The sequence below is a fragment of the Podarcis liolepis genome (genome assembly GCF_965112155.1).
Source record: "Podarcis liolepis genome assembly, chromosome: 6".
Taxonomy (NCBI): domain Eukaryota; kingdom Metazoa; phylum Chordata; class Lepidosauria; order Squamata; family Lacertidae; genus Podarcis; species Podarcis liolepis.
The window spans coordinates 45,670,120-45,695,409 of NC_139559.1; the positions used below are offsets into that span (position 1 = coordinate 45,670,120).

At 44.6% G+C, this 25,290-nt stretch overlaps 2 protein-coding genes across 3 annotated transcripts in view; both read left to right on the forward strand.

Annotated features, from left to right (window-relative positions):
• GRM4 (glutamate metabotropic receptor 4) overlaps positions 1 to 25,290 on the forward strand; it is a 289,589-nt gene that overhangs the window by 244,609 nt on the left and 19,690 nt on the right. For both annotated transcript variants that reach the window (XM_083509182.1, XM_083509183.1), the window contains exons 8-9: positions 149 to 285; positions 1,440 to 2,375. In XM_083509182.1, the coding sequence (XP_083365308.1) occupies positions 149 to 285; positions 1,440 to 2,375 (1,073 nt within the window). The remainder of the gene's footprint in view (positions 1 to 148; positions 286 to 1,439; positions 2,376 to 25,290) is intronic.
• On the forward strand, positions 23,675 to 24,584 carry LOC310709519 (egl nine homolog 1-like). The gene has a single exon (XM_083509306.1). It carries the CDS (start codon positions 23,690 to 23,692, stop codon positions 24,353 to 24,355), a length of 666 nt encoding a protein of 221 aa, XP_083365432.1. The 5' UTR covers positions 23,675 to 23,689; the 3' UTR covers positions 24,356 to 24,584.

Sequence of the window (25,290 nt, forward strand, 5' to 3'; positions counted from 1 at the left end):
GATCGCACTCAGGATTCCCATGTATATGTGTGCATGTGCATTTGCTTCTAGGAGAAGAAAATGGACAAACTTACCTTTGGTAGATGAAATATACAGCCCAAACCAGCAATGTATTTCTTTCTGAGACTGAATGCTTTGTGTGTTGCAGGTATTGCTGGGACCCCTGTGACATTCAATGAGAATGGAGATGCCCCAGGCCGCTATGACATCTACCAGTACCAGATCAAGAACACTACACCTGAGTACAAAGTTATTGGGCACTGGGCTGATCATCTGAACTTAAAAGTAAGCAAGATCTTAGATTTGCCTGAACACTGAAGGGAATAAGCTTTTACTCTGAAGCTCCAGTGTTTTAATTAGGAAATGGATATGTACTTATTGTATGCTCAAGGGCTCTAGTTTAAATGGGATTATCCTTATCCTTATACATAGACATCATTAATATCATACAGAGAGATTTCTGAAAGCATTTAGCTCTGGTTTCTCTCTGATCTCTTTCATTGCAACAGCCCAACTTATGCCATGGGTAATAAAGCACACTAGAAAACTGGATTTTTAATGGGAACATATGCTTTAAAAAGTATTGCACTTGACAAATTTATGGGTATGTTAGCAACAATTCACCAGCAAGACTTAAGATTTAAGGCCACAATCTCAATTGGGAAGAATTTTGCAAAGCTTTAATTTAAGACTCCCGATTTGTTAATGGGACAAAGTGTTTATTCATGGTTGACTGTTCAGCAGAACTGAATTTCAACAGTAAAATTTGACAGTAAACAAATCCAGAATCTGAAATATTGTGGAAATCTAAAATTGTGCAAAGTTTCATTTCAGGTCTAATTCAGAGTTGGCTGAGTATCAAGACAAAAATTAACCTATCAAGGGGAAGGGGCAACAAACCGCAGTGTGGAATTGCAGGTCTGTAGTAAATATGAGGAACTGTGAAGGAGGGAAATGAGAGATGTATTAGACCACGTAGAACATGAACAGGTGATTTAGTTCAGTAAAATTAGTGTCAGTGGTTTGACTAGCAGCAGCACTTACTCTGTGGTTGGAATTGAAGAACAGGAGTGTCTAAGCTTGAATTAGTAGCATTTCATGCACAGCTGATAGAGGTGAGAAACTAAATTAGGGTTGGAAACTTGTGGTTCTCCTGGTGTTGTTGGACTGCAACTTCTACCAGCCCCAGGCAGCATAGCCAATGGTTGGGCATGATGGGAGTTGTATTCCAAGAACATCAGGAGGACCACAGGTTCCTCACACCTAAAACTGCTACTGAATCAGAGGGAGCAATGCTAGAATGGCTGGACATGGCATAGACTAGAGTAAGTGTTTTGCAGAGTTGGCGGGGGAAGCTGACACCAGCCCCTGCTGTGACCCAGCTCATGCCATGTTAGTTCATGGTGGTTGGTGAGATTCTTGTTTTCTCTCTGCTGCAGATGGAGCGCCTGCATTGGCCTGGGGGAGGCAACCGTGTGCCCACCTCAATCTGCAGCCAGCCATGCAGGCCGGGTGAAAGGAAGAAGCTGGTGAAGGGCATCCCGTGCTGCTGGCACTGTGAGCGCTGCGATGGGTACCAGTATCAGCAGGACGAGTTCCACTGTAAGGTGTGCCGGCTCAGCGAGCGCCCCAACGAAAACCACACTGGCTGCATCCCCATCCCCATCGTCAAGCTTGAGTGGAGCTCCCCTTGGGCTGTGGTGCCCGTTTTCATTGCCATTGTGGGCATCATTGCCACCCTCTTTGTGGTGGTGACATTTGTGCGCTACAATGACACACCCATCGTCAAGGCCTCGGGGCGAGAGCTCAGCTATGTGCTCCTGACGGGCATCTTCCTCTGCTATGCCACCACTTTTCTGATGATTGCAGAGCCTGACTTGGGAACCTGCTCCCTGCGGCGTGTCTTCCTGGGGCTGGGCATGAGCATCAGCTACGCTGCCTTGCTGACCAAAACCAACCGCATCTACCGCATCTTTGAGCAGGGCAAAAAGTCGGTCAGCGCCCCCCGCTTCATCAGTCCTGCTTCTCAGCTGGTCATCACGTTCAGCCTCATCTCTCTGCAGCTGCTGGGGGTCTGCATCTGGTTCATTGTGGACCCCTCACACTCCATCATCGACTATGAGGACCAACGGACTACGGACCCCCGCTTTGCCCGGGGGGTTCTCAAGTGTGACATTTCTGACCTCTCCCTCATCTGTTTGCTTGGGTACAGCATGCTGCTCATGGTGACCTGCACTGTGTATGCTATAAAGACCCGTGGGGTTCCTGAGACCTTTAATGAAGCCAAGCCCATTGGGTTCACCATGTACACTACCTGCATCGTCTGGTTAGCTTTCATTCCTATCTTCTTTGGGACATCACAGTCGGCAGAGAAGGTAATGAAGAAAGGGCAAGGGCAGAAACGGGGTGGGGGTGACTGGTAGGTCTGATTGTTTCACTCTCAGGTGCATTTGTGATGAAACACATCTGGGCTGCTGGTGTCCTAGTGCAGTAGAAATGGTACTACTCTTGTTTTCTGTTGGGATTTCCCTGCACAAATCTCTGCTGCTTTCTTTTTTCTTTACTTCCCCAATTTATCTCTCTTCTAGACACATTTTTCCTTATTTTCCCCTCCTACATTCTCTTCTCCCATTTTCTTTCCAACGCAGTGCTAATGTGATTTCCTCACTCTTTCCCCACTCTCTTTCCTTTGCCTCCTTGACATTTGCTTCATGTGGAAGACAGGCAATGTACGCTATTGAATCCTAAGCCAAGGTGTCTTGAACTGTGGTCCACAGGTAGGTCTTAGTATATTCTACACTTGTGCCACTGCACTGCTCCAAATGCAGTTTGGTATACTGGGCACAGGATACAACATTCTGAGAACCCAAGCTTTCACATTTTTATGGCTGAGCAGATAAACTTGGAAACACATCCTTCTGATTTATCAAAAGCTGGAGGAAGTATTTGAGGAGCTTGTAAGTGTTCAGGGGAAGAGCTGACAAAAGCAGAGTAAATCATGCATGATAAACAACTACATGCAAATTTGCCCTAATTTTGACTATGCTTAATGAAGAATATGAGTTGACTTGAAAGAATGCACAGGGATATATCTGTCAGGAGAGAGCAGCCTGTCTTTAGCCCAACAAGGCTATGTAATAGCAGATAGACATTCTTGGATTCTGAAAGCACTTGCTTCTGGAATCCTGATGGAATAATTTCAGTCTGCATCTTTGTTTCTCTTGCTCCCAAAGGTGTTGGTAATAGGATAGCGGATCACGCTGGAATAATTTAGCTGCTACCCAAAGTTTTCTGCTGTCAAAGTTTTGTGGCTACCAGCAGAAGCACCAAAAGGTTTTCTAAAATGATAAACAATGTGGCATGGGAAGATCTTCTAATAGTATCATGTGCAGATATGCACATGTGTCCATTGCACAATTGATCATGGTCTCAAGGCACATGAAGTGTCACCTTACTGAAGCAAAGTCAGTGCCTGGATAGGTGAGAATGAAATGTATGCTGCCTTGGGTTCCACGATGGAGAAAACGGGGAGATATAAATATAATAAAATGAAAAATGAAACTGTCTCTAACTGCAGTGCAGGATGGAAGGGGATCAACATGGCCCAAGAAGACATGTGGTATTGATTGTGGGAGCAAGTTATACATCTGTGTGTTCCTATAGATCCAATCCCTGAAGAAAAAACCCAGCCTGCTCAGGCAAGCTTTTACTGCTGAAGTTATTCTTAATGCTTGAAATGTGGATGCACTGTTGGTAAGAGCTGCTGCCAGCTGTAAGGCTGCTGGCAACCACAAGCACAGGTCATAGTGACTGAAGCCATCCATGGTTCCTAGAGGACTGATGCTCACTGAAGAGTGTAAGTTAACTGAGGGCACACCTCATGGGCCTTGAGCTTGTAAGCCTGAGGATATCCCCAGTAAGCTGCAGATGAAGGCAATTGTCACTTAGTAGAGAGGAACTCCGAATGTTGAGCAGCGTTTCCTAAACATTTAGCCTATCCAAAAAGGACGAAGAAACAAATTACATTACTCCTTTGCCCTTGTGATTTGTTGGCCATCAAACATACACATTTTCTGCATTTCTCTGAATAGTTCCTTGTGTTTTTCCTTGCCTCCCATCAGCCCCAAAGTAATCATTTAATACATTGTCGCTGTTAGAAAGGGTCAGATCTTTCAAAACCCAAGAAGAGCTGGATCTAGTCCATCACCCTGTTTGCACAAGCAGAAGCCTATGAGCAGGAGCTAAGTACAACCGCTCTCTCCACTTGTGATTCCCAGCAATAGGTATTCAGCTTAATTCTGCCTACATCTTTACAGCACTTGCTCTGGCACCACCTCTCTCTTCATTTATTATGAAAGCATAATAAGAGGGTCAAAAAACCAAATAGCACCTCTGCATGCACAAATTGAACATTTACTGTCCGGTTATCTGCTACGTCTACTTTGCATCAGTGTTGCTGTAATTACAATGCTGTAATTCTAGTCTTTGGCTAACACATAGGGGCAGAATCATTCTATGTGGCACTACAGAGTCTCAAACTATCTGGCCCAGCTCCTGTGGTTTGAGTAAAGATCAAATGGCTCCTGTCTGGACTGCTCATAGCCCCTGTGTACCTAGCACTTGCTTTCTTTTTCCTGAAAGAGAAAAGGAAAGGAAGGCATCAGCATAGAAAACAGCTGAAAAGGAGACCTCCAAGATGAACTGGATGTATTTTTTATTAGGCCCAATGCATTTCAATGAAGCCTCTTCTTTAAGGAGACTGTTCATGCAAATCAGCCTCCTGTATTATATCAGAGATATTACAGAGTAATAATCGAGGCTACTTTGCCTGACTAGAGTTTCTCTTAGTCCTGGGATACAGCTTTTCAGCAGTAAGGTCTCTGTCTGACACAGATGGGTCAAAATAGAAATAGGAGATAGGGTCAATGGGTTGGAGGTCTGTTACTGAATTGGGGAAACAAAAACCAGGGGCCAGAGGTAGGAAGCATGATCATGGCTGGTCTGGCTGAGCCAGGAAAGCTGTGATACTGTCAGAGGATGAGTTGATGCAACTGGCATAGAAGTATTGGTTTTGTAGGGCTTTGGGTGCTTGTGTTGCAGGAGGTAAGCCTTTATGCTGGTCTCAGGTTAGGGTGGCCATGTGTCCAGCTTTACAGTCCTTTGAAGGGGTGCCTGGTTTGAAGATAAAGAACCATGAGAAGGAAGAGCACAGGCCTTGAAGTTGCCCATCAGCAGTTAGCACCCTGGACAGCAGAATAGGCAGGCACACAGATTGCTCAGTCACATTGCTCTCCCATTGCGGAGAGATAATAATAATAATAATAATAATAATAATAATAATAATAATAATAATAATAATAATAATAATTTATTATTTATACCCCGCTCATCTGGCTGAGTTTCCCCAGCCACTCTGGGCAGCTCCCAATCGAGAGTTAAAAACAATACAGCATTAAATATTAAAAATTTCCCTAAACAGGGCTGCCTTCAGATGTCTTCTAAAAATAGGATAGCTGCTTATTTCCTTGACATCTGATGGGAGGGCATTCCACAGGGTGGGCACCATTACCGAGAAGGCCCTCCATTGTATTCCATTTCTGTTTGTATTCCATTTCAGTTTAAACAGAAATATATTCCATTTCTGTTTAAATTATAGTTTTCTTTCATAATTTGCATGTATACTTATAAATGAGCACACACAACATTTATGCAAGCCTCTGTCCTCCTTTGCCTTTTTGTTATTCCAGTGTGAAAGTGGCCATTCTATCCAGGTTTCAGGTCTCCCCTGGAGCCTTGCAGAGTTTTGCTCAAAATGTAATAAGAAAGCAAAGCAATCCACATTTCTAGTACACCTGTGAGCTTTCTCTTCAGACTGTCAAGGAAGGCCATACAAGAGAACCTGGCACTCAGCGTTCATGCCTTTTGCCTGAAACAACCCTGATACTTCTTTGCTCTTACATTCTGTTCCTATCTCCTTGCTGGAGAAGGCTGCCCCTTCTGATCAGTTAAGGCTGTGGTAAACGGCCTCTCCTGTCCCTGCAATGTGATATATATTTTTATTTTTATTTTTTAAATGGTTTAAAATGTACAGAGCCACCTGGCACCATTCACCAGCACTGCACTAATTTAGTCTAGAGGATTTTTCCAGCATATTCCAGCCTGTGTTATCAGCACAAGTAATCTGGCTGAGGGAGAAAGACAAGAGCTACTGCTCACTCATTGAACTGTGCGCTTCCCCACTCGATTACTGCGTAGTTGGGAATTTAATTAACACCTGGGTGTTTTGGCAACACTGAGCTCCCATGACAGATTCCACTGCTGTGGGAGAAGTGGCGCATCTTGCAGCAGCAAGGCTAAGAAACAAAATAATTCCCTCATTCTGGTCACAAGCTCTCCAGGGCCTTGTCTTCAGTGGCAGATCAGGTTGAGCTAGAACGTGACCCGGAGGAATCGCATTAGCTAATCCAATGTTAAACACAACTTGGCAAGCAGTGGGAAAGGAAGCGCATTAAGCCTGATGCACAGCTGGTGTAGAGCGGCCTAATGCCGGAGACTGTGAGGCCTGCTTTGGCCCTGGTGAGAATCTGTCCCTTCATGCTCTATTAGCAACACAAGGAAAGGCATTATTTTGGGCCCTGAGCATCCCTGACCTAATGTCTCTTGACATCTGTATAAATCTGTTGTAAATACAGGTTTATTAGGGAGGATGTGGATACAGTCCATCAGTCACTGGTGCTGGGCAAAAACTGTTTGTATTAATGTGGATTTTAAGGGGTTTCCATACCAACCCTACTTAAATGGATGAGTGATCCTTCTAGTATGCTGTATTCATCTTTTGCAATAGCTACTTTTCTTACTATATTGGTGTTTGTGTGTGTGTACACACACACACACACACACACACACATTAAAAAGCTGGGAAGTTTTATACTATGAATCTATAATTTTGCCTAAGACAAAAGGCTGGGATCTAGAGGACCATGTGGCTATCTATTTCTGCAAACTCTAGAGAAAGTTGGACTTATGTTTTTCGAACATTAACACCTTAGGTAAGGTTCATAACTCAGCAGAAGAGCATCTGCCTTGCATGCAGAAGGTCCTAGGTTCAAACTCTGGCATCTCCCATCCAGGTAGGGTGGGGAAACACTCCCTCTCTAAGGGAGGGAAAGCTGCTGGCAGACAGTATAGACAATACTGAACCAGATGGACCAGCAGTCTCATACCTTTTAAACTAGCCTCCTGTATTCATGCAAGTTAGTCCAGAGCCCATGTTTGAGATAAAGCTTTCCCCTCTACTAAGCCCTATTTAGAGGCGTCTTTCTCTATCAGTGGAGCATCTACATATCTGTATAGCTATGATGGTGCATGGAATGAGCTCTCTAACCCATTAGTTGCTTCTGAATTTCTAGCAAACTCTATGCGGCAGTTTCCCACCGCAAAAGAACAATGAAATATTCTTTTGAAGCCCAATATCAGCAGAAAGGAATTCTGGGGAACTGCATGAGTCCTTGGACTGACAAGAACCCACTGTTACCTGTAGACACCCCAAATGTCTGCTAAGCACTACCATCTTTGTTGGGCCACAGTCCGACATGTGCATAAAGTTAAAATACGTTAATAGGTGCCAGCTCCTGGGGGCCGAGGCACTTTGGACTTCCCAATGTTTCTTTTTGAGGGGGCCAGGGCCCCTCAATGTTCAGAGGGCATTCAGCTCCACCCCCTGGCTCCTCACAACGTTGCTTGCACGACGTCAGGATGTTGCGTAACATTGTGCACATGACATCAAGATGTCATGTGACACTGCATGCACGAGGCCAGGACAATGCTTGTGCAATGTCAGGACGTCACGTCATGCCCCCTCAATCATCTTGAGAAGTTGGTGCCTCTGATTACATTGTAATATAGTATGGTAAATTGAGAGGCTCTGTGGCTGCCATGATCCCCTATAGGAGGTGGCAACACATTATGATGGCACACAGCCTTTTAAAAATGTAGTTGCCAGCTACTGCTCTCTCCTCTTAGCTAGAGAGAGGCAGTTGCTTTCTCAAGCAGCAGAAGTAGGGCCAATGCCACTGTGCTGCTTGTGTCCTACAGTAACTACAGTCCCTCCTCCTCGTCCTCCAGGTATAGCAGCAAGTGCCCTTATTGCTCACCTTCACTTAAGATTCTTCTCAAGGTGTGCCTGGTGGCTGCTAGCATTGCTGAACCACAGCCCATGCAGTTTTTACTCCTACACTTCATAATGTGTGGCTTGTAGGCTTCTGCTTGGAAGAACAGAATGAAACATTCTCAATTGCTGTGTGTGTGTATGTGTTACTCTAGGTGTCTGTTATCCTTTACAAGTGTCATTTTGCAAGCCGTGTGGGTGAGATACAATCTCCAAAAAGGAAAAAAAAATAGAGTCTGATATAGTAATTATCTGTTTCTCTGTGGTATCTATGGTATCTCTCTGCCTCTTTTCTATATTGCCTAAGTGACACTTAACGGTCTCATGCTTTCAGTAGAGCTGTGCACTAAATATGCCCCTGATGTGCTCGGCTTTTACCGATTCAACCAAAGCTTTGGGGAAGGGTGCTTCCAGATGGGAGCTTACTGTAATACTGCAAACGGTCATGCAGACATAGCAAATGGACAACTTGCTATGTTGTTTATTTTAAGTTTTGGGATTTTCTCCAGGATAAATCCAGATTAAATGGGGAAGGGAGAACAGGAACTGGCGTTTTGTTGCCGATTGGATACTGCAAAAGAATTGCAAGCATGAGCAGCACCCATTCCACAATAAACACCCATCTGGAAGCACCTGAAATAGCATCCATTAAGTTTCATGCCACACAAAAGGAGGAGTTTTTAGTGTAGGTGTGGCTAGCCTGCGACCCTCCACATGGCACTGAACTAGAACTCCCATTATCCTTTGCCAATGGCCATGCTGGCTGGGGCTGGTAAAAGTCATAATTCAGCCACATCTTGAGGGCCACAGGTTAGCCAGCTCTATTATAGTGGGTTATTATAGTATAGGAAATAAATAGATGCTGCTTTTGTATCTGGAAGCAACTGTCATCTAGAAGGCCTTACCATTAATCCTAGCTGTGTAAACTATGCTACTGTGTACTTCTTCACACAGTGGTGAAAGCAGATTTGCTGAAGATTCACACTTGAGAATTCATACATGACTTTGTGGGGTTTACAGCGTAAAGTGTTCTGTGTGTAGACATGAAAAAATGTCACGTGTGAAGCAGCCTCTAGCAACAGGGGCAAATGCTCCACTTCAATTGCACTCATCCTTATTATTTCTGAATGTGTTCCAGGCCATGCTTCTGGCATTCAGAACTAGTTCTGGCTCTGAGCCTTGTTTCAAATTAAGCCCCAAGAACAGGATCTGCCTGTGCACATCAAGCAAGATTTTTCTTTGTGAGGATATGCCATGAGACCAGTGTGGTGCATTGTTAGATCTGGATCTCAGCTCCAACCCATGCATGTGATTTCAGTTGCTGATCAATCTTATGGTCCAAAATTAATCTGGTGTCATGCTAAGGTTGTCCACTAAAAAAAAAAAAGGACAGGGGGATGAAAAAACAAATGGAGCAGGGTTTCCATTTTGATGAAATGGCAGAGGAGATGCTAACAAGAAAGCAGGTTTCCTAAGAAATTATTTGCCAAAACAAAAGCTCCCTTAAAGCTAGTTTAATGTGCTCAGCATACTGTGGGTAATAAAGATGGAAATGATAATGACTGTAGATTATGCGCAAGGTTGCTCACCTCCTCACTGCAGCTTGTCATGGGATAATTTAGGGCTGCCGAAAGCTAGCTGTCAAGTTGCAATTCGACATGAAGCTTTGCCTCACTTTGGGGGCTTGTAATATGCAGTGTTCCTCTTCTATTAGGCAGCTAACAAGCTGATTAGAGGCTATCGTAACAATGTTCCTGGCTCCCTTTGGAGCCCACACAACAGACCACCTTGCTGAGGTTTTCTGCTCTTTGTGTGCAATCAGGAACAAACATCCTTCTCAATGTAGCCAACCAGAGTCCTTCTCCTTGGGAGATACCAAACCTGCTCAGTTGGACAGTTTGTCACTGCTAACTGTTGTAAGGGGGACAGCTTAAAACTAGATTTGCTTAAAAATAGAAAAAAAACACACTAGCCATTATTAATTATTTATTATTATTATTATTATTATTATTATTATTATTATTATTATTATTATTATTATTAAATTTGTATACTGCCCTTCATCCAAATATCCCAGAAAAATGCAAAATGGGAATACAAAATACATAATGAAACGAAACAAAAAAGCAACCAACCACCCCTCCCACAAGCACATTTAAAAAGCTATAGAATGTTAAACAGCTGAGCACCTGGTTGAAGAGAAACATCTTCGCCTGGTGCCTAAAGATATGTGATGAAGGTGCCAGGTGAGCCTCCCTGGGGATAGCATTCCACAGTTGAATATATAAGATCTGTAACATATCTGTCTATTGCTTTCAGCATCAGCTTTGAGCAAAGAATGCTTTATTCTCTTGCAAAATCTTTGTTATCACAGCACTTTGATCCTTTTGTGAGAATTGACATCCCACAGCCTCCTCAGATCCTTTCTTTGAGGCCCATTTAAGACTGTAGCCAGTTATTTCCCAGCCCACTTTGAGTTTTGTACAGTCTTGTCTAAGGCTAGTTAACTCCCTGAGATGTTTACCACTCAAGATGCAGTGGAACTACAAGTAAAACAAATGTGCATAGTAACTATTATATATTTATGTCCCCTTAACTCTACCAAACCTGGATGAAGTGTAACTAACGGCCATCCATGCTTCCATTTTTTCTGTGCCTTCTAGGCGTGGGTCTGAGAGGTTTTTCTTTTGTCCCAGCACTTTGCTCAAAAACCCCCACTGTCTACTGCTTAATCAGAGCCAATGTCAGCTTGTAGAAATCATTTACCCATCCTAAGAAATCATAGGACAAAAAGAAGTATAGATGAGTGACTGTGAAATCTTCCAGGACTTCTGATTGATGGAAGCAGTTGCCAATATCAAAAATGTTGCTAGGATTATGGAAAAAGCTTGGTGGGGGGGGGGGGGAGATGGGAATTTCCATGGCTATCCACCCAAAAGGGGTCCATTCTCAGTCGGGTCCAATCCACTCTTCTTGCATTTCATAGCATATTGAAAGCATCATTTTGATTCCAGGCAAAGGAGGACTAAAAAAATCATTACTTTCCCAAGATGCCAATAGCTGATCCCTGAGAAATGTCTCCAGGGTTATTGATGCATACCCCCACAAAAAGGCTTTGTTTATAACAGGGGTCAGCAACCTTTTACAGCCATGGGCCAGTCCACCGTCCCTCAGACCATTTCGTGGGCTGGACTATATTTTGAAAAAAATAATAATGAACGAATTCCTATGCCCCACAAATAACCCAGAGATGCATTTTAAATAAAAGCACACATTCTACTCACATTAAAACACCAAGCAGGCCCCACAAACAACCCAGAGATGCATCACACGCTGATTCATGGACCGTTCGCAGGCCGGATTGAGAAGGCAATTGGGTCTTAGGTTGCCTACCCCTGGTTTATATTGTGCCATTTTCAGCTGTGTAACACAATTGTAATATCATTGGGGTTGCCATTTTCTATGTGAAATATTTACATCAGAGATGAAGATCCCCTGGTTATTTTTGTACATATCCTATCATGCCTGACCATCGACCATGCTGGCTGGGACTGGTGGGAGTTGGAAACCAATGGCAACTGGAGGGCTGCAGATTCCCCATCCGTGATCTACATTAGCCTAGCAGGCAGATCATAGAATCATAGAGTGGGAATAGACCACAAGGGCCATCAAGTCCAACCCCCTGCCAAGCAGGAAACACCATCAGTGCACTCCTGACATATGGTTGTCAAGCCTCTGCTTAAAGACCTCCAAAGAAGGAGACTCTACCACACTCCTTGGCAGCAAATTCCACTGTCGAACAGCTCTTACTGTCAGGAAGTTCTTCCTAATGTTTAGGTGGAATCTTCTTTCTTGTAGTTTGGATCCATTGCTCCGTGTCCGCTTCTCTGGAGCAGCAGAGAAAACAACCTTTCTCCCTCCTCTATATGACATCCTTTTATATATTTGAACATGGCTATCATATCACCCCTTAACCTCCTCTTCTCCAGGCTAAACATGCCCAGCTCCCTTAGCCATTCCTCATAAGGCATCGTTTCCAGGCCTTTGACCATTTTGGTTGCCCTTCTCTGGACACGTTCCAGTTTGTCAGTGTCCTTCTTGATCTGTGGTGCCCAGAACTGGACACAGTACTCCAGGTGAGGTCTGACCAGAGCAGAATACAGTGGCACTATTACTTCCCTTGATCTAGATGCTATACTCCTATTGATGCAGCCCAGAATTGCATTGGCTTTTTTAGCTGCCGCGTCACACTGTTGGCTCATGTCAAGTTTGTGGTCAACCAAGACTCCTAGATCCTTTTCACATGTACTGCTCTCAAGCCAGGTGTCACCCATCTTGTATTTGTGCCTCTCATTTTTTTTGCCCAAGTGCAATACTTTACATTTCTCCCTGTTAAAGTTCATCTTGTTTGTTTTGGCCCAGTTCTCTAATCTGTCAAGGTCATTTTGAAGTGTGATCCTGTCCTCTGGGGTGTTAGCCACCCCTCCCAGTTTGGTGTCATCTGCAAATTTGATCAGGATGCCCTTGAGTCCATCATCCAAGTCGTTGATAAAGATGTTGAATAAGACCGGGCCCAAGACAGAACCCTGTGGCACCCCACTAGTCACTCTTCTCCAGGATGAAGAGGAACCATTGATGAGCACCCTTTGGGTTCGGTCAGTCAGCCAGTTACAAATCCACTGAGTGGTAGCATAGTCAAGACCACATTTTACCAGCTTCTTTACAAGAATATCATGGGGCACCTTGTCAAATGCCTTGCTGAAATCAAGGTAGGCTACATCCACTGCATTCCCTTCATCTCCCAGGCTTGTAATTCTGTCAAAAAATGAGATCAGGTTAGTCTGACATGACTTATTTTTCAGAAATCCATGCTGACTATTGGTGATCACAGCATTCCTTTCTAGGTGCTCACAGACTGTTTGCTTAATGATCTGCTCCAGAATCTTCCCTGGTATTGATGTCAGACTGACTGGGCGATAATTATTTGGGTCCTCTCTTTCCCCCTTTTTGAAAATAGGGACAACATTTGCCCTCCTCCAGTCTGCCGGGACTTCGCCTGTTCTCCAGGAATTCTCAAAGATGACTGCCAGTGGTTCTGAGATCACATCTGCCAGTTCTTTTAATACTCTTGGATGCAGTTCATCTGGCCCTGGAGACTTGAATACATCTAAACTAGCCAAGTATTCTTGTACTATCTCCCTAGTTGTTCTGGGCTGTGTTTCCTCTGATGAATCATTTGCTCCAAATGCTTCAGGTCGGGCATTGTTTTCTTTATTGGAGAAGACTGAGGCAAAGAAGGCATTGAGGAGTTCAGCCCTTTCTGTGTCCCCTGTTTGCATTTCACCATCTTCTCCTCTGAGTGACCCCACTGTTTCTTTGTTCTTCCTTTTGCTACGGACATACCCATAAAAGCCTTTTTTGTTGCTTTTAATCTCTCTAGCAAGCCTGAGTTCATTCTGTGCTTTAGCTTTTCTGACTTTGTGTCTACATGTGCTGGCTATTTGTTTGAATTCCTCTTTGGTGGTTTTCCCCCTTTCCCATTTTTTGTACACATCCTTTTTTAATCTTAACTCAGTTAAAAGTTCTTTAGATAGCCACCCTGGCTTCTTTAGGCACCTTCCATGTTTCCGTCTCATTGGTATTGCCTGAAGTTGTGCTTTTACTATCTCCCTCTTAACAAACTCCCAGCCATCATGAACTCCCTTTCCTTTTAGATGTGCGGAGAGAGATAATTTCTAATAAATGGAGGTACTTGCACACCCCTGTGTTACCACATCTCATAGTATGTGCACCAAACACTAGTTATTGTTTGGTGTTGACGGACTCTAGCAGCTGTTGTATCATTTGTTTCTGCAAATTCAAAACTGACTATTAATTAGCATTAAAACTGAACTAAAGAGGGGGGAAAACAATGATTATTAAGAAGCCTAGGTAATAGCCCAATTGTGTTGAAGGAAGATAGCAGTAGGATGCATTTGCACAGCAGTGTTTATATGCCAGCACAGGGGCAGGAGCTTCCTAAGTTAGAAGCAAGGGAGAAAACCCCTGAAGTGAAGGGGCATCAAACTCTCTATTAAGAAGAAAATGTGTTGCTACTTTGGGCAGACTTAATTGAGATGCCCATATTTAGAAGATGAGATGTAGGAGTCCACAGAAGTTAAAGTGTGTGATCCAGATAATTTTATGACAAGAGGCCCAGGAAGCTGTTGGGGAATGTTTATTGAATGGAACAGAAACATTCTGAAATAAAGTTCATTGCCTAACACTTGTGCTTGGTCTGGAGATGATGCACTGATGTTTCACTCGTTAACTTTGGACATTTATCATGATGGTTTGTAGCTGCAGTGACCATTGGATTGCAGTCAAACTCAGGAAATAGGTGGGAGAAGCTGTAAATGCAGAAGTGTTATGTTTAACAGTTTCTTAAGAATTCAAGTCAAATCAGGAAAATACCAGCCAGTCACGATCATTTCAGGAATAAAGGTAAAGGTAAAGGGACCCCTGACCATTAAGTCCAGTCATGACCGACTCTGGGATTGCGGCGCTCATCTCACTTTATTGGCCGAGGGAGCCAGCCTACAGCTTCCGGGTCATGTGGCCAGCATGACTAAGCCACTTTTGGCAAACCAGAGCAGCGCACAGAAACGCTGTTTACCTTCCTGCCAGAGCAGTGCCTATTTATCTACTTGCACTTTGACGTGCTTTCGAACTGCTAGGTTGGCAGGAGCAGGGACCGAGCAATGGGAGCTCACCCCGTCACTGGGATTCGAACCGCCGACCTTTGATCGGCAAGCCCTAGGCTCTGTGGTTTAACCCACAGCGCCACCTGCGTCCCTATTTCAGGAATACAACTGTGCTAATTGAGAGGAGGTGGATTTCTGATTCCTGCTCTGGACACTCACTTTTGTAGACATTTTATTTCATATTTCTTCCCCCTTAAGACTGAGAAGCACAATCCCTTATTCATTGTCTCTTGGTAAAGGAGAATGTGAAATATTCAAGGCAGGTACTGCATCTTTTGTCTTCAGAGTGTAAACGGGGCCTTGGAACTAACCTGGGGCTTCAAGGTGTGATTGTAGTACAAAGATTATTACATTCCCTGGTCTAACAGTCTCCTATCTAGGTAGCTTTTGAAAAGTATTCAAGTTGTGGGAGTGTGTGTTGTGTGCTTGCGCCTCTGCACTGTGTGGAGCTGAAATTGCATCCTGTTTGCTTCTTCACAGCATCTGCATGGAAGTGGCTTTTTGATCTGTGTGCCCAAGTGAAATTGCCTCATTCTTTTCTCCCGAGGGAGCAACTGATGAGATCTCAGTGTTATTTTATTAATTTTTCCCACCCTGTGTCTACAACTTTACACGGAGGCAGCAGATTATTCTAACAAGTCCCCCAAGCCCTTTCTCAGAGGAGCCTCTTATCCTAACAGATCCCGGTGGATTACAGAAATAGCAATAACCGAGGATCTAAAGAAAGAGACAATTTCCTTTGCTGATAAGGCAGAAGCCAAATAGCATCATCATTGTCTATTCCGCTATTTATCGCCTGCGCTTTCAGAGATATGGCAAGCAGGGGAGGGAAATAATCCTGTGCTCCTTGTTCCTTTTGTTTCTTTAGCAAAGGCTCATGGTGATAATAAATAACAAAAGTGATAATTGGGTATTCTGCCCAGGTGACCAGGGCCCCATAATGTTCCAACACAAAGGAAGGGAGGAAAAGAGGCATGAAGTCCACCAAGGGCAATATAGGTTTTGACTCCACAGGCAAATTAATCCAGAATCAGGAGCGTCTATAAACAGAGGGTTTAATTTAGAACAGCTTGGGTTTAGCTGTTCAGATGTGCACTGACATTATTTGCTGCAACAGTTCAACCCTAATCAGAACTTAGGAGGACAAGACCCATAGCAGATCTCCACACTATTAGGGACCCTGATCCAGACATGACTGCCCCAGGACTAGAGGTTCCCACACCAGCTGCCTGGCTGGGTCTCAACACACAATTTCCAGGGCTATAGGAGCAGGATATAGCTATCCATGTAGGGACTTTAGAGTCACCACTATGTGCTGGTTAGGAGCACATGAGGCTACTTGGGAGGAAGGGGAAGTGCATGGAAGCATTTGCTTAGATCAGAGCCTGGTTAGGAACCAGGAAGCGGTGGAGCTTCCAGCTCCCAATCATTGCAGAAGCAAGGCTGCCTTCCAAGCTCAACCCTCATTAGCCTGGGGAAAGGGACATGTGCATTCTTCCATGGTGGCTACTAAGTTCTGGGGGCTGATGAAGGCTGTTGGAGAGCCCCCCCCCCCCGAAAAAAGTGTATGGACAAAATGTATGTGGAGTTTCTGTGAATTAAATATATGCCTCTTTTCCCATGGAAAATATTTGTGATTGTGTGTTGGCCCAGCTCTGTCTACTTTGGGGTATGGTCCCACTGCTATTGGAACATAAGCTCTGACAGCTTTCTGCTGAATAATATGGCCCATCTCTATACTAGACTAACACAACAATTTTGATCAAGAAAAGCATCTATAGCAGGCTTCCTCAACCTTGGCCCTCCAGATGTTTTTGGCTTGCAACTCCCATGATCCCTAGCTAGCAGGACCAGTGGTCAGGGATGATGGGAATTGTAGTCTCAAAACATCTGGAGGACCGAGGTTGAGGAAGCCTGATCTATAGCCATGAGTCCAGGTACCATTGAGTGTAACTGCATCCCTGTTCAGCATCACCCACATGGGTTCCTTTTATGCCCATCATTTCATTTGGATACACTGGAGCATGCTGAGTTGAGGTGGAGTACTAGATCCACAGACAGACAGATGTTTCATTTACTGCAGTCATCAGGAAAACAAGAAAGGAGGAACTCTGTAAGATGAGTGGTTGTTTTTTGGGCTAAAGTCCTAGGTTCAATCTCAAGCATTTCTAGTCAGAGATGTCCTGGAGACCTGCTGCTGGTCAGGGTCAATAGGACTGAAAGAGATGGGACAATGATCTGATTCAGTATACGGTTACTTCCTATGACATATATAGGAAGTTGATTGAGGCTGAGGTGGGCAGAAAGGGGAAGGACACAAGAAAGGAGAAATGGGAGCTCTCCAAGAGGGCAAAGTAAAAAAAAGTGACCCTGAGAAATCCAAGAGAGCCAAGGCTGATTGGCTCCCTGGAACATCAGAGAATGGTACTTTAAGTGAGCCAGGAAGGTAGTACAATGTCTCCTTGACATATAGTCCAATATCTGATGCAGATATTCTCTCAGGCCAGCTCCCTTTGCCCTCAGTCAAGATACCAAAAGGCATGAGGAAAGAGGAGGCTCCAGAAAGCTTTGTCTTATGGTTCTAGCTTAGAATATATCTCAAAATTGGAGTTATCACCCACAAATGGAATAAAAGGTTGGCATGTTCTTCACATAAGTATCAGCACCATTTGGAATGAATAATCTTCCAGCCTGGGCTACCACATTTGAGGATACCTATCCAGGGCTCAGCGAGAGCCTCTCTCTAGGGACAGTATCCACTGTCCTTGAAACGTTGTGCCCTGCCTAAGCCACTTTTGATTTAGTCAATGGAGGCAGGTTTATTGTTTTAAATAGAAAGCATTGGTAAGTACTCCAGTGGGAGCATCACGACAGTGGCTGCTGCCTACACAAACCCATTAGCAGCCACTCTGCATCTCCTTTTTCTTCCTCCTCCAGCTCTGCTCATTAAGAGCAGCTTCTTGCCTCTCAGCTTTTATCAATATCCCAGAGCCTCTGTGACAGAAGGTCCCCAAATGCAACCATCTTTGCAGCATGGTAGTATTTCCCCCCCGTTTGTTGGTTAAATTTTATTAAACACTTTCTGAATATGATTTTACAGCATAAATTAAAATTATTTTTTATAGCAATTGGCATATTAAAGTGAAAAAATACACAGAGCTTTGCAAATGTCATAACACTTTGACCCAACAGGAAATTAACAGGTAATTTTTTGAAAAATAACAAGAAAAACAGGAAAAAGGAAAGAGCACCCTGTTCGTCATCACCCCATTATGGTGTGTGTTGATTAGGGATCCTTTCAAAATTCTCTTGCTCTGAAAACCTCTCTCAAGATTCCAAAGTTTCGCATTACAGCAGTACCTCAGGTTAAGTACTTAATTCGTTCCGGAGGTCTGTTCTTAATCTGAAACTGTTCTTAACCTGAAGCACCACTTTAGCTAATGGGGCCTCCCGCTGCCGCAGCGCCGCCAGAGCACCCTTTCTGTTCTCATCCTGAAGCAAAGTTCTTAACCCGAGGTACTATTTCTGGGTTGGCGGAGTCTGTAACCTGAAGCGTATGTAACCTGAGGTACCACTGTATCTGGTCTTATTTCTGAAGTGCGAATAATAAATTAAGGACCCTTGATTATTCCATTTTTGTAAATTTCTGAATTTGGTTTAAATGCTGTGCATTTGCAGTTTGCTTCAGTTTTCAAATCCTTTTTCTCTACCCCTCCCCACCCATTTTGCCATTGCACACACATTAAGGCTGCACTGAGTTTGATAAGGGCCATTTTTTTCAGTGACTTGTATTTATATTTGCCTTTCTTAGCAATTGGTATTTGGGGGATGAGGCCAAATTCTTTTAGGGGAAGAGAATGGGAGCAGCCACCATTTTGTTTTTCCTAGTGTTCTGAAGCACTTTTTGCAGCTTGGGAAATTCAAAATTTCTACCACCATAAAACATGTCTACCTCCTTCAGCACTCACTGTGGGCTACCATTATAGTGGAATTGATTTCTCTCACTAAGTCGTCTCGCTTTTTGAACTTGCCCACTAAGTTTATGCACAGTGGCAAAAGTTTTAAAAGCCATTGTTTTCGATGCAGGAACTGTTGTTGCTTTCAATCACTGTGTGCTGTGCAAAGTTTAGCAGCAGATAGCATCTGCTGCATAATTAATTTCCTATGAGTCAGAATTGGGACTTCTTTCTCTTCTTCCTCCTCCATTCAATAACACAAGACGGAGATCTAAAGAGACCACTAATTGACTGAATAACCATTACAACTTCCTGCCCCAAAGCCTTAATTTATATACATGGACCTAAGATGTGGATATGCAAACCTAATTCCTCACAACTTCCCCAAACAACCTACCGTATTTTTCCGTTTCTAAGACACCCCCATGTATAAGACACCCCCTATTTTTGGGGACTCAGATTTAAGAAAATGGGGGGAGATGGCCCTGTGTATAAAACGCCCCCTAATTTTTGACATTATTTTTTAGGAAAAAAACCTAGTCTTATACACGGAAAAATATGGTATATCCCCGTCTCAATGTTAATTTAATCTGAAGAGAAGCATTTTACCATCCAAGCACAAGACTGCCTGTGCTGTTTTAATTTAACAACAAACTGATAACTTGTTAATCTCTTCTTTTAAAAATTGATTTACCTGCAGCCAGAGGCTTACCCAGATCTACTGTGCCATTTATGATGCATTTTCATCCAAGGATAGATGTTAGGCTTTTAATATAAAGGTATTAATATTTATTGAAAGTGTCACTTGACCTCAAAAGACCTAGCTTGTTGAAAAATGTTAATTGGGCAAGTTGTATCTTTCAGACCAGTGGATCATACAATGTTCATTTATTTTTGAGATAGAAGATAGATAGATAGATAGATAGATAGATAGATAGATAGATAGATAGAGATAGATAGATAGATAGATGAATTTTAAATTTGAATCATCTATATCGAGCACTCACATCCTTGGGTAGCCTGAAAAGAATTTTACCTTTAATATGGCAGATGTTTTAAAATCCACAATTAATTCAGCCTTAGAGCAATTCAAGGGTCACCAACCTTTTTGGGCCCATGAGTATATTTGCAGCCTAAAGAAACTGGGTAGGCACCACAAACCCCTACACCCACATCACAACCAAGCACACATCACAACCTAGTCTATTGGCAACAATAGAATGCTTCTTTCAAGACTAATATAAGAGGGAAAGGGGGCTTCGTTGGTCTACTTTGGCAACCTCTGCAGTAAAGGTTATTGCTCCATTTTTAGAAATGGGGAACTGAGCCTAAATATGATTTCTCAGACTCCAAGCAGTCATAATTCTCAAAATTAAGAAGCCTTTCTGTAGTGTACCTGTAAATAAGCCCTCTGGATCAAATTAGAACATAAAAAGCAATATTTTGAGAACTTAGATTAGGTAGATTCTGGTAAATTCTAAACAAAGCCATTACCGTTGGCTGCAGAGTATTTTATATTCCATAGCAGAGCTGTTGCAATGCAGAAGTTTTACATAGTTTTCTGTTCTCTTTGATGAGCTTTGGTGCATGACAGATGTCATCACCTATATTCTGGCTTGGTTCCCGTGAGATACTGGCACATCACAGCTGTCTGGATTAGGGAGTATATAGTTCCCCTCCCCAGCAAACAAGCAGAAGAAGAGAGAATGAAGCTGAAGCTACATCTCCTGTTAGCAATTTTAGGTGTACAGTGAAGCAGATGTACCCAAAATGCAACCTTCCCTCTCAGGGACTGGCTGGACAATGAGGAGTGATGGCTAGATACTGATGACACTAAGGACGGTTGGAGACAGACTTGGAAGAACTGGGGGAACAAGTAACATCCAGGAGATGAGGGTTATAGGCAGGAGAAGCTGCAGGATTGGACAGTGAAGAAGAGGTGTATAAAGAGGAAGAAATAGGTCAGGCTGGTGTAGAGGCAAGGGCTGCCCCACCTCTTCCTCCTGCCCCCACACCTCTTGCTCCATGGTCTCCCAGGACAGGATTGAAGCTGGAGGAGCCTATGTCTGCTTGTGTTCAGCTTGGGTGGGGGAAGCTGAAGTCCCGGGCGAGGCTTCTCTGTTGCAACAACTGCCTAATTGGGTGCACACCTAGGAGTAGCTGAGAGAAGTAAGACGTGCCTTTTCCTCACTTGTAAGTGTAATTTAGACAAAAAGGTCCTCACCATGGACATTGCCTGACAGTGCTGTGACATTTCCTCAAGAAACTGGGAGGCATAACATATTTTGTTTTGTTTTCAGAGATGTGGGAAATGATGCATTAGCAAATTCCCCACCAGCCCCAATTTCAGTTCCATAGCTTTGCTTTTATGTGGCAGCTTGAATGCTATTACACGCCTTCCCACTATTACCAGAGTGAGGACCTGCAGGCCTGGGAGCTAAATGCAGTTCTCTTTGTCTGGCCCCCAGAACTCTTCCCATGCCATCCACCCCTCTCCCCCGGGCCAGACCTCACTCTGGTCCAGCCTCACATGCTCAGTGTTTTTACCTAGTTGGGCTGTCCTTGTCTCTTGCTTAACTAGATGAAAGATAGAGAGGAGTGTGTGAGTGTGCAGAGGAACTATCCTGCAGCACAAAGGTAAAATGTACCTGTGTTGCTCCACCCACTTTATCTTCAGGCCCCACCCACCAGAAAGTTGTCGAGAAGGGAATGGGACCCTCAGGCTCAACAAAGTTTTCCTCACAAATGACAGACACCAGCACATTAGTGTCTCTCATGAAATGTAGCACATTAATACAGAGGCCATGTTAAGAAGGAAAGCACAAATAATGGCCTCTACCCAAGGAAGTGAACCCTACAGCTCCACACTACACAAAATCTTGTCCCTGTTTACACCAATAGCCATAGGAAGTTTGGGAGGATGCAATTTACCCCAAATTGATGCACTAAGTGAAGGAAAAACAGGATTAATACTTGTGGTAGAGAGATTTGGATCCACAACAACAGCAGAATGAAAGCTACAAATGTGTTGTACGGTAAACAATTGCCTGGACAGGCCTCTAGTGCAAAGGTGTAATGAAGAAAACACGGTGTGTTTAATCAAGTCCCCATCTGGTGTAAATTGGCCATTTGGGACTATACCCCTTTAGGTCTCCTTGGCAGAGATCTGAATTAAATAGTGTCCTGGTTAAAGCCAACAGAAATAATGCCCCACTTGCAATGATGCTTGCAATTGTTTCTGAGTCTTTGTGGTGAATAAGTTTGTCACTGACAGCCTGATTGGTCCCTGTCTGGGGAAGGTAATGCAGCAGTCATCACAACATGAATGCCCTTTTGTAGCCAATGCAATTAGAAATTTGCTGTTCCCCCTTCCTTTAGTGGAGAGTTTGAGATGGTAGAGAGTGTCTGTGTGTGTGTTGCATACCTTGCTAAGGTGTGCTGCGACTGATCTGTGACAGTAAAAGACTTTTGCAGAATGCCAGAAAATCAGTCAGCAATGGGCACATTACTTTTTCCCATGGATATGCTTCAGCGTATGCACTTTCTTCCTCTGACAAATCGGTTGCACAAACACAGCTTTTGAACAGTGACATTGAATAGCTCTGCTTTCTAGCAGAAGAGAAATCCGGTACAGTTTCTAGGCTCATCTAAGGACTTAAACAAACACAAGCCCCTGTGTTGCATAATGTAACAATCTACAAAAATGGAAATGCAACATGTTGGCTAATAACTGTTAGTGAATATACAATTGGTTATGATATCATTCAAAATATATGAACAAACCACTTTAAAATGATGTATATATTATATAACACGTCTCACAAAATATACAAGTAACTACAAGTTGTTATATGTATCAGAGACAAAGAATCAAACAAATCAATGAATAGCGAGGAACGCCAAGCTGTCTCTCAAAGGAAGACGTCTCACAAAAGTCTCAAAGGAAGACGTCTCTCTGGAGTCTCAAAAGAACAGTATAACCGGAATAGTTCAACTGTTTCGGAATAAAGTCTTCATCGGTGAATAATTTTCAATGGAATATTCATACTAGTAGGGATCATGCTAGTGGATCAGGGCTCATCTAAGGACTTGGCCATGAGCAGTGATCAAAGTATGGCATGTAACTGAACATGGAAGGTGTGTCTCCCTTGAAAAAGCAGGCTCCTTTTCCAGAAGGATGCCTCATTTCTGTGGTCGTAACTGGCCAGCAATGCAGACTCCACAGCCTGAACTGGGCCACTACATGCTCCTTGCCAGCCACGTGGACCAGAGGGAGCATCTCCAGAAATGGAAAAATTCTGTATCATGTATTTCACAGGAAAATCTGTCTGAGTATATACTAGGGGTGCACATTGGCTCTGTGTGCAGCAAAACTAGAACAGAGGTGATCCAGGTATGGTTTTCACAGGACTCAGTCAAATTCTGCCATTTAACAAGGCAACTTGAGTCAGATCCAGTGGCGTAGCGTGGGGGTGCAGGAGGGGCCGGCCGCACCGGGCGCAACATCTAGGGGGGCGCTCGCCACCTCCGGAGTCGCCGAAGAGCCTCGGGTGCAGGCTGTAGCAGAACCCCATGTCTCAAGGAAGCCAGGAGGGTGGGAAGGAGGGAGGCACTGGGCGGGGGCGGAGGCACCGCTCACTCCCCGTGGTACGTGTGCATGCTCCCGAGCGGCATGTCCTCGCTCCTCGTATCCGGCGGCGTGTGGTGCGAGCATGGCATTTCCCGCATGGAGCTCAGGCCCGGCCAGAAGCGGTATGCCGCCGCCGTGGTGAGCCGATGCCGCCCCGCCGGCCAGGAGCGGGACCTGGTCTTGCGCGCAAACCATGGCCTCCTCCGGCGGGGAAGCTGCCGAGCAGCAGCCCCCGGCGGCCGCTCAGCTCCGCGGAGACTCAGTAGAAAGCATGAGGAGGATTTTCATCCGCCACCTGCCCGGGAGCCGCCAGGAGGGGGGCGGAGAGGAGCAGCCCGCCGGGCCGGCCCCAAGCCCCTTCGGAGGCTTCCTGAGCCCCGCCGCGAGCTCGGCGGAGGCCCCGGGCGTCGAGGGCGCTTCGCCCTCCACCGGCTCCCCGCCTCGCAGCAAAGCTCCTCTCCTGGAGCCTCGCAGAGATGCACAGAGGCTAGTCTTGCGCTACGTGGTGCCTTGCATGAACGCCTATGGCTTGTGCATAGTCGACCACTTCCTGGGGCACAGGATGGCCGAGAAAATCTTCCAAGAGGTCCTGGCTTTGCACCTGAGTGACAAATTCCAGGACGGCGCCCTGGCGAGCCAGAAGGCGGGCGGCAGCCAAGCCATTCACGGGGACAAGGTTTTGTGGGTTGAGGGCAGTGAGCCGGGCTGTGAAAATATAGGCTACCTCCTGAAAAGAATGGATAAGCTCATCATGTACGCAGATGGCAAGCTGGGGCGCTACAAAATTAGAGGAAGACACAAGGTTAGTAGCTTGCAAGCCTCGACCGAAGTTCACTGCGGGCTCCTCCGGAGTTTCTGATCTCCCCCTCTTCCCATTTCATGTACTCTTCCGAGTCTTAACCCCACAATCCCTGGCCGCTCTGCTACCAGCTGCAACTCAGGCTTGGCATTTGGTCCATCCGCTCAGATCCTAACCCTAGTTCGATCGCTTTGTGAAACAACTTTAAACCGTGTAGCGTTCACAGTCTGGCAGCCCACATGGGATTTCCTATATCCACGAATTGGAGAGGTAGTAGCGGGTGATTGTTTATGGCGGGGTGTAACCTCACTACGCTTAAAGACACGGTTTCCTTTTTTTGTTTTTCCCGCCTTCATCAAAAGTTCCCTAGAGTTATTAACCAGGATTTGTGAGCTACAGTTTCAAAGAGAACAAATTTTCTGAAACACTCGTGCGTGCATATACATATATATATAACCCCGAACATCTTACTTTACCCCAGTCCAGGCAGCAGCAAGAAGAAGCTGGCAGCGGTGGCAGGTTAGGGGTTAGGGGGCGCAAATTACTTGCCTTGCCCCGGGTTAGGGGGCGCAAATTACTTGCCTCGCCCCGGGTGCTGACAACCCACGCTACGCCACTGGTCAGATCCCAGACACCCTAAAGTACTGAGTCATTCTGTGAATGTGGATGCCCCCCCCCAGCTGCATTTTGCCCTTAAAATGAAGTAGCTGCATTATTACTGTTGTTATTTTGAAAAGGGAAACCCAGCCAATTAGGGAAATGCCCTGAGCACAAGTGGGGAGGAGTAGAGAGGGAAGGGTATCTTTTGTTTTGATGGACAAACCTAAGTCTTAACCTCAGTGAATTATTTCCCCTGTGCATTCCAATCACAGTGACTTGGACAAGGGAGCTGGAAGTAAATAAAAGTGGTTGTTTTTGTGTTGTTGTTCCTCTATGAGTTTTGCCTGGGAAAGCAGAATATTTAGCAGTGTGGTAGACCAAGCATAGGCAAACTC

Bases quoted from the DNA above. Each gene is read 5' to 3' on its own strand.
- LOC310709519 (XM_083509306.1), top strand. From the start codon at position 23,690: ATGGCCTCCTCCGGCGGGGAAGCTGCCGAGCAGCAGCCCCCGGCGGCC.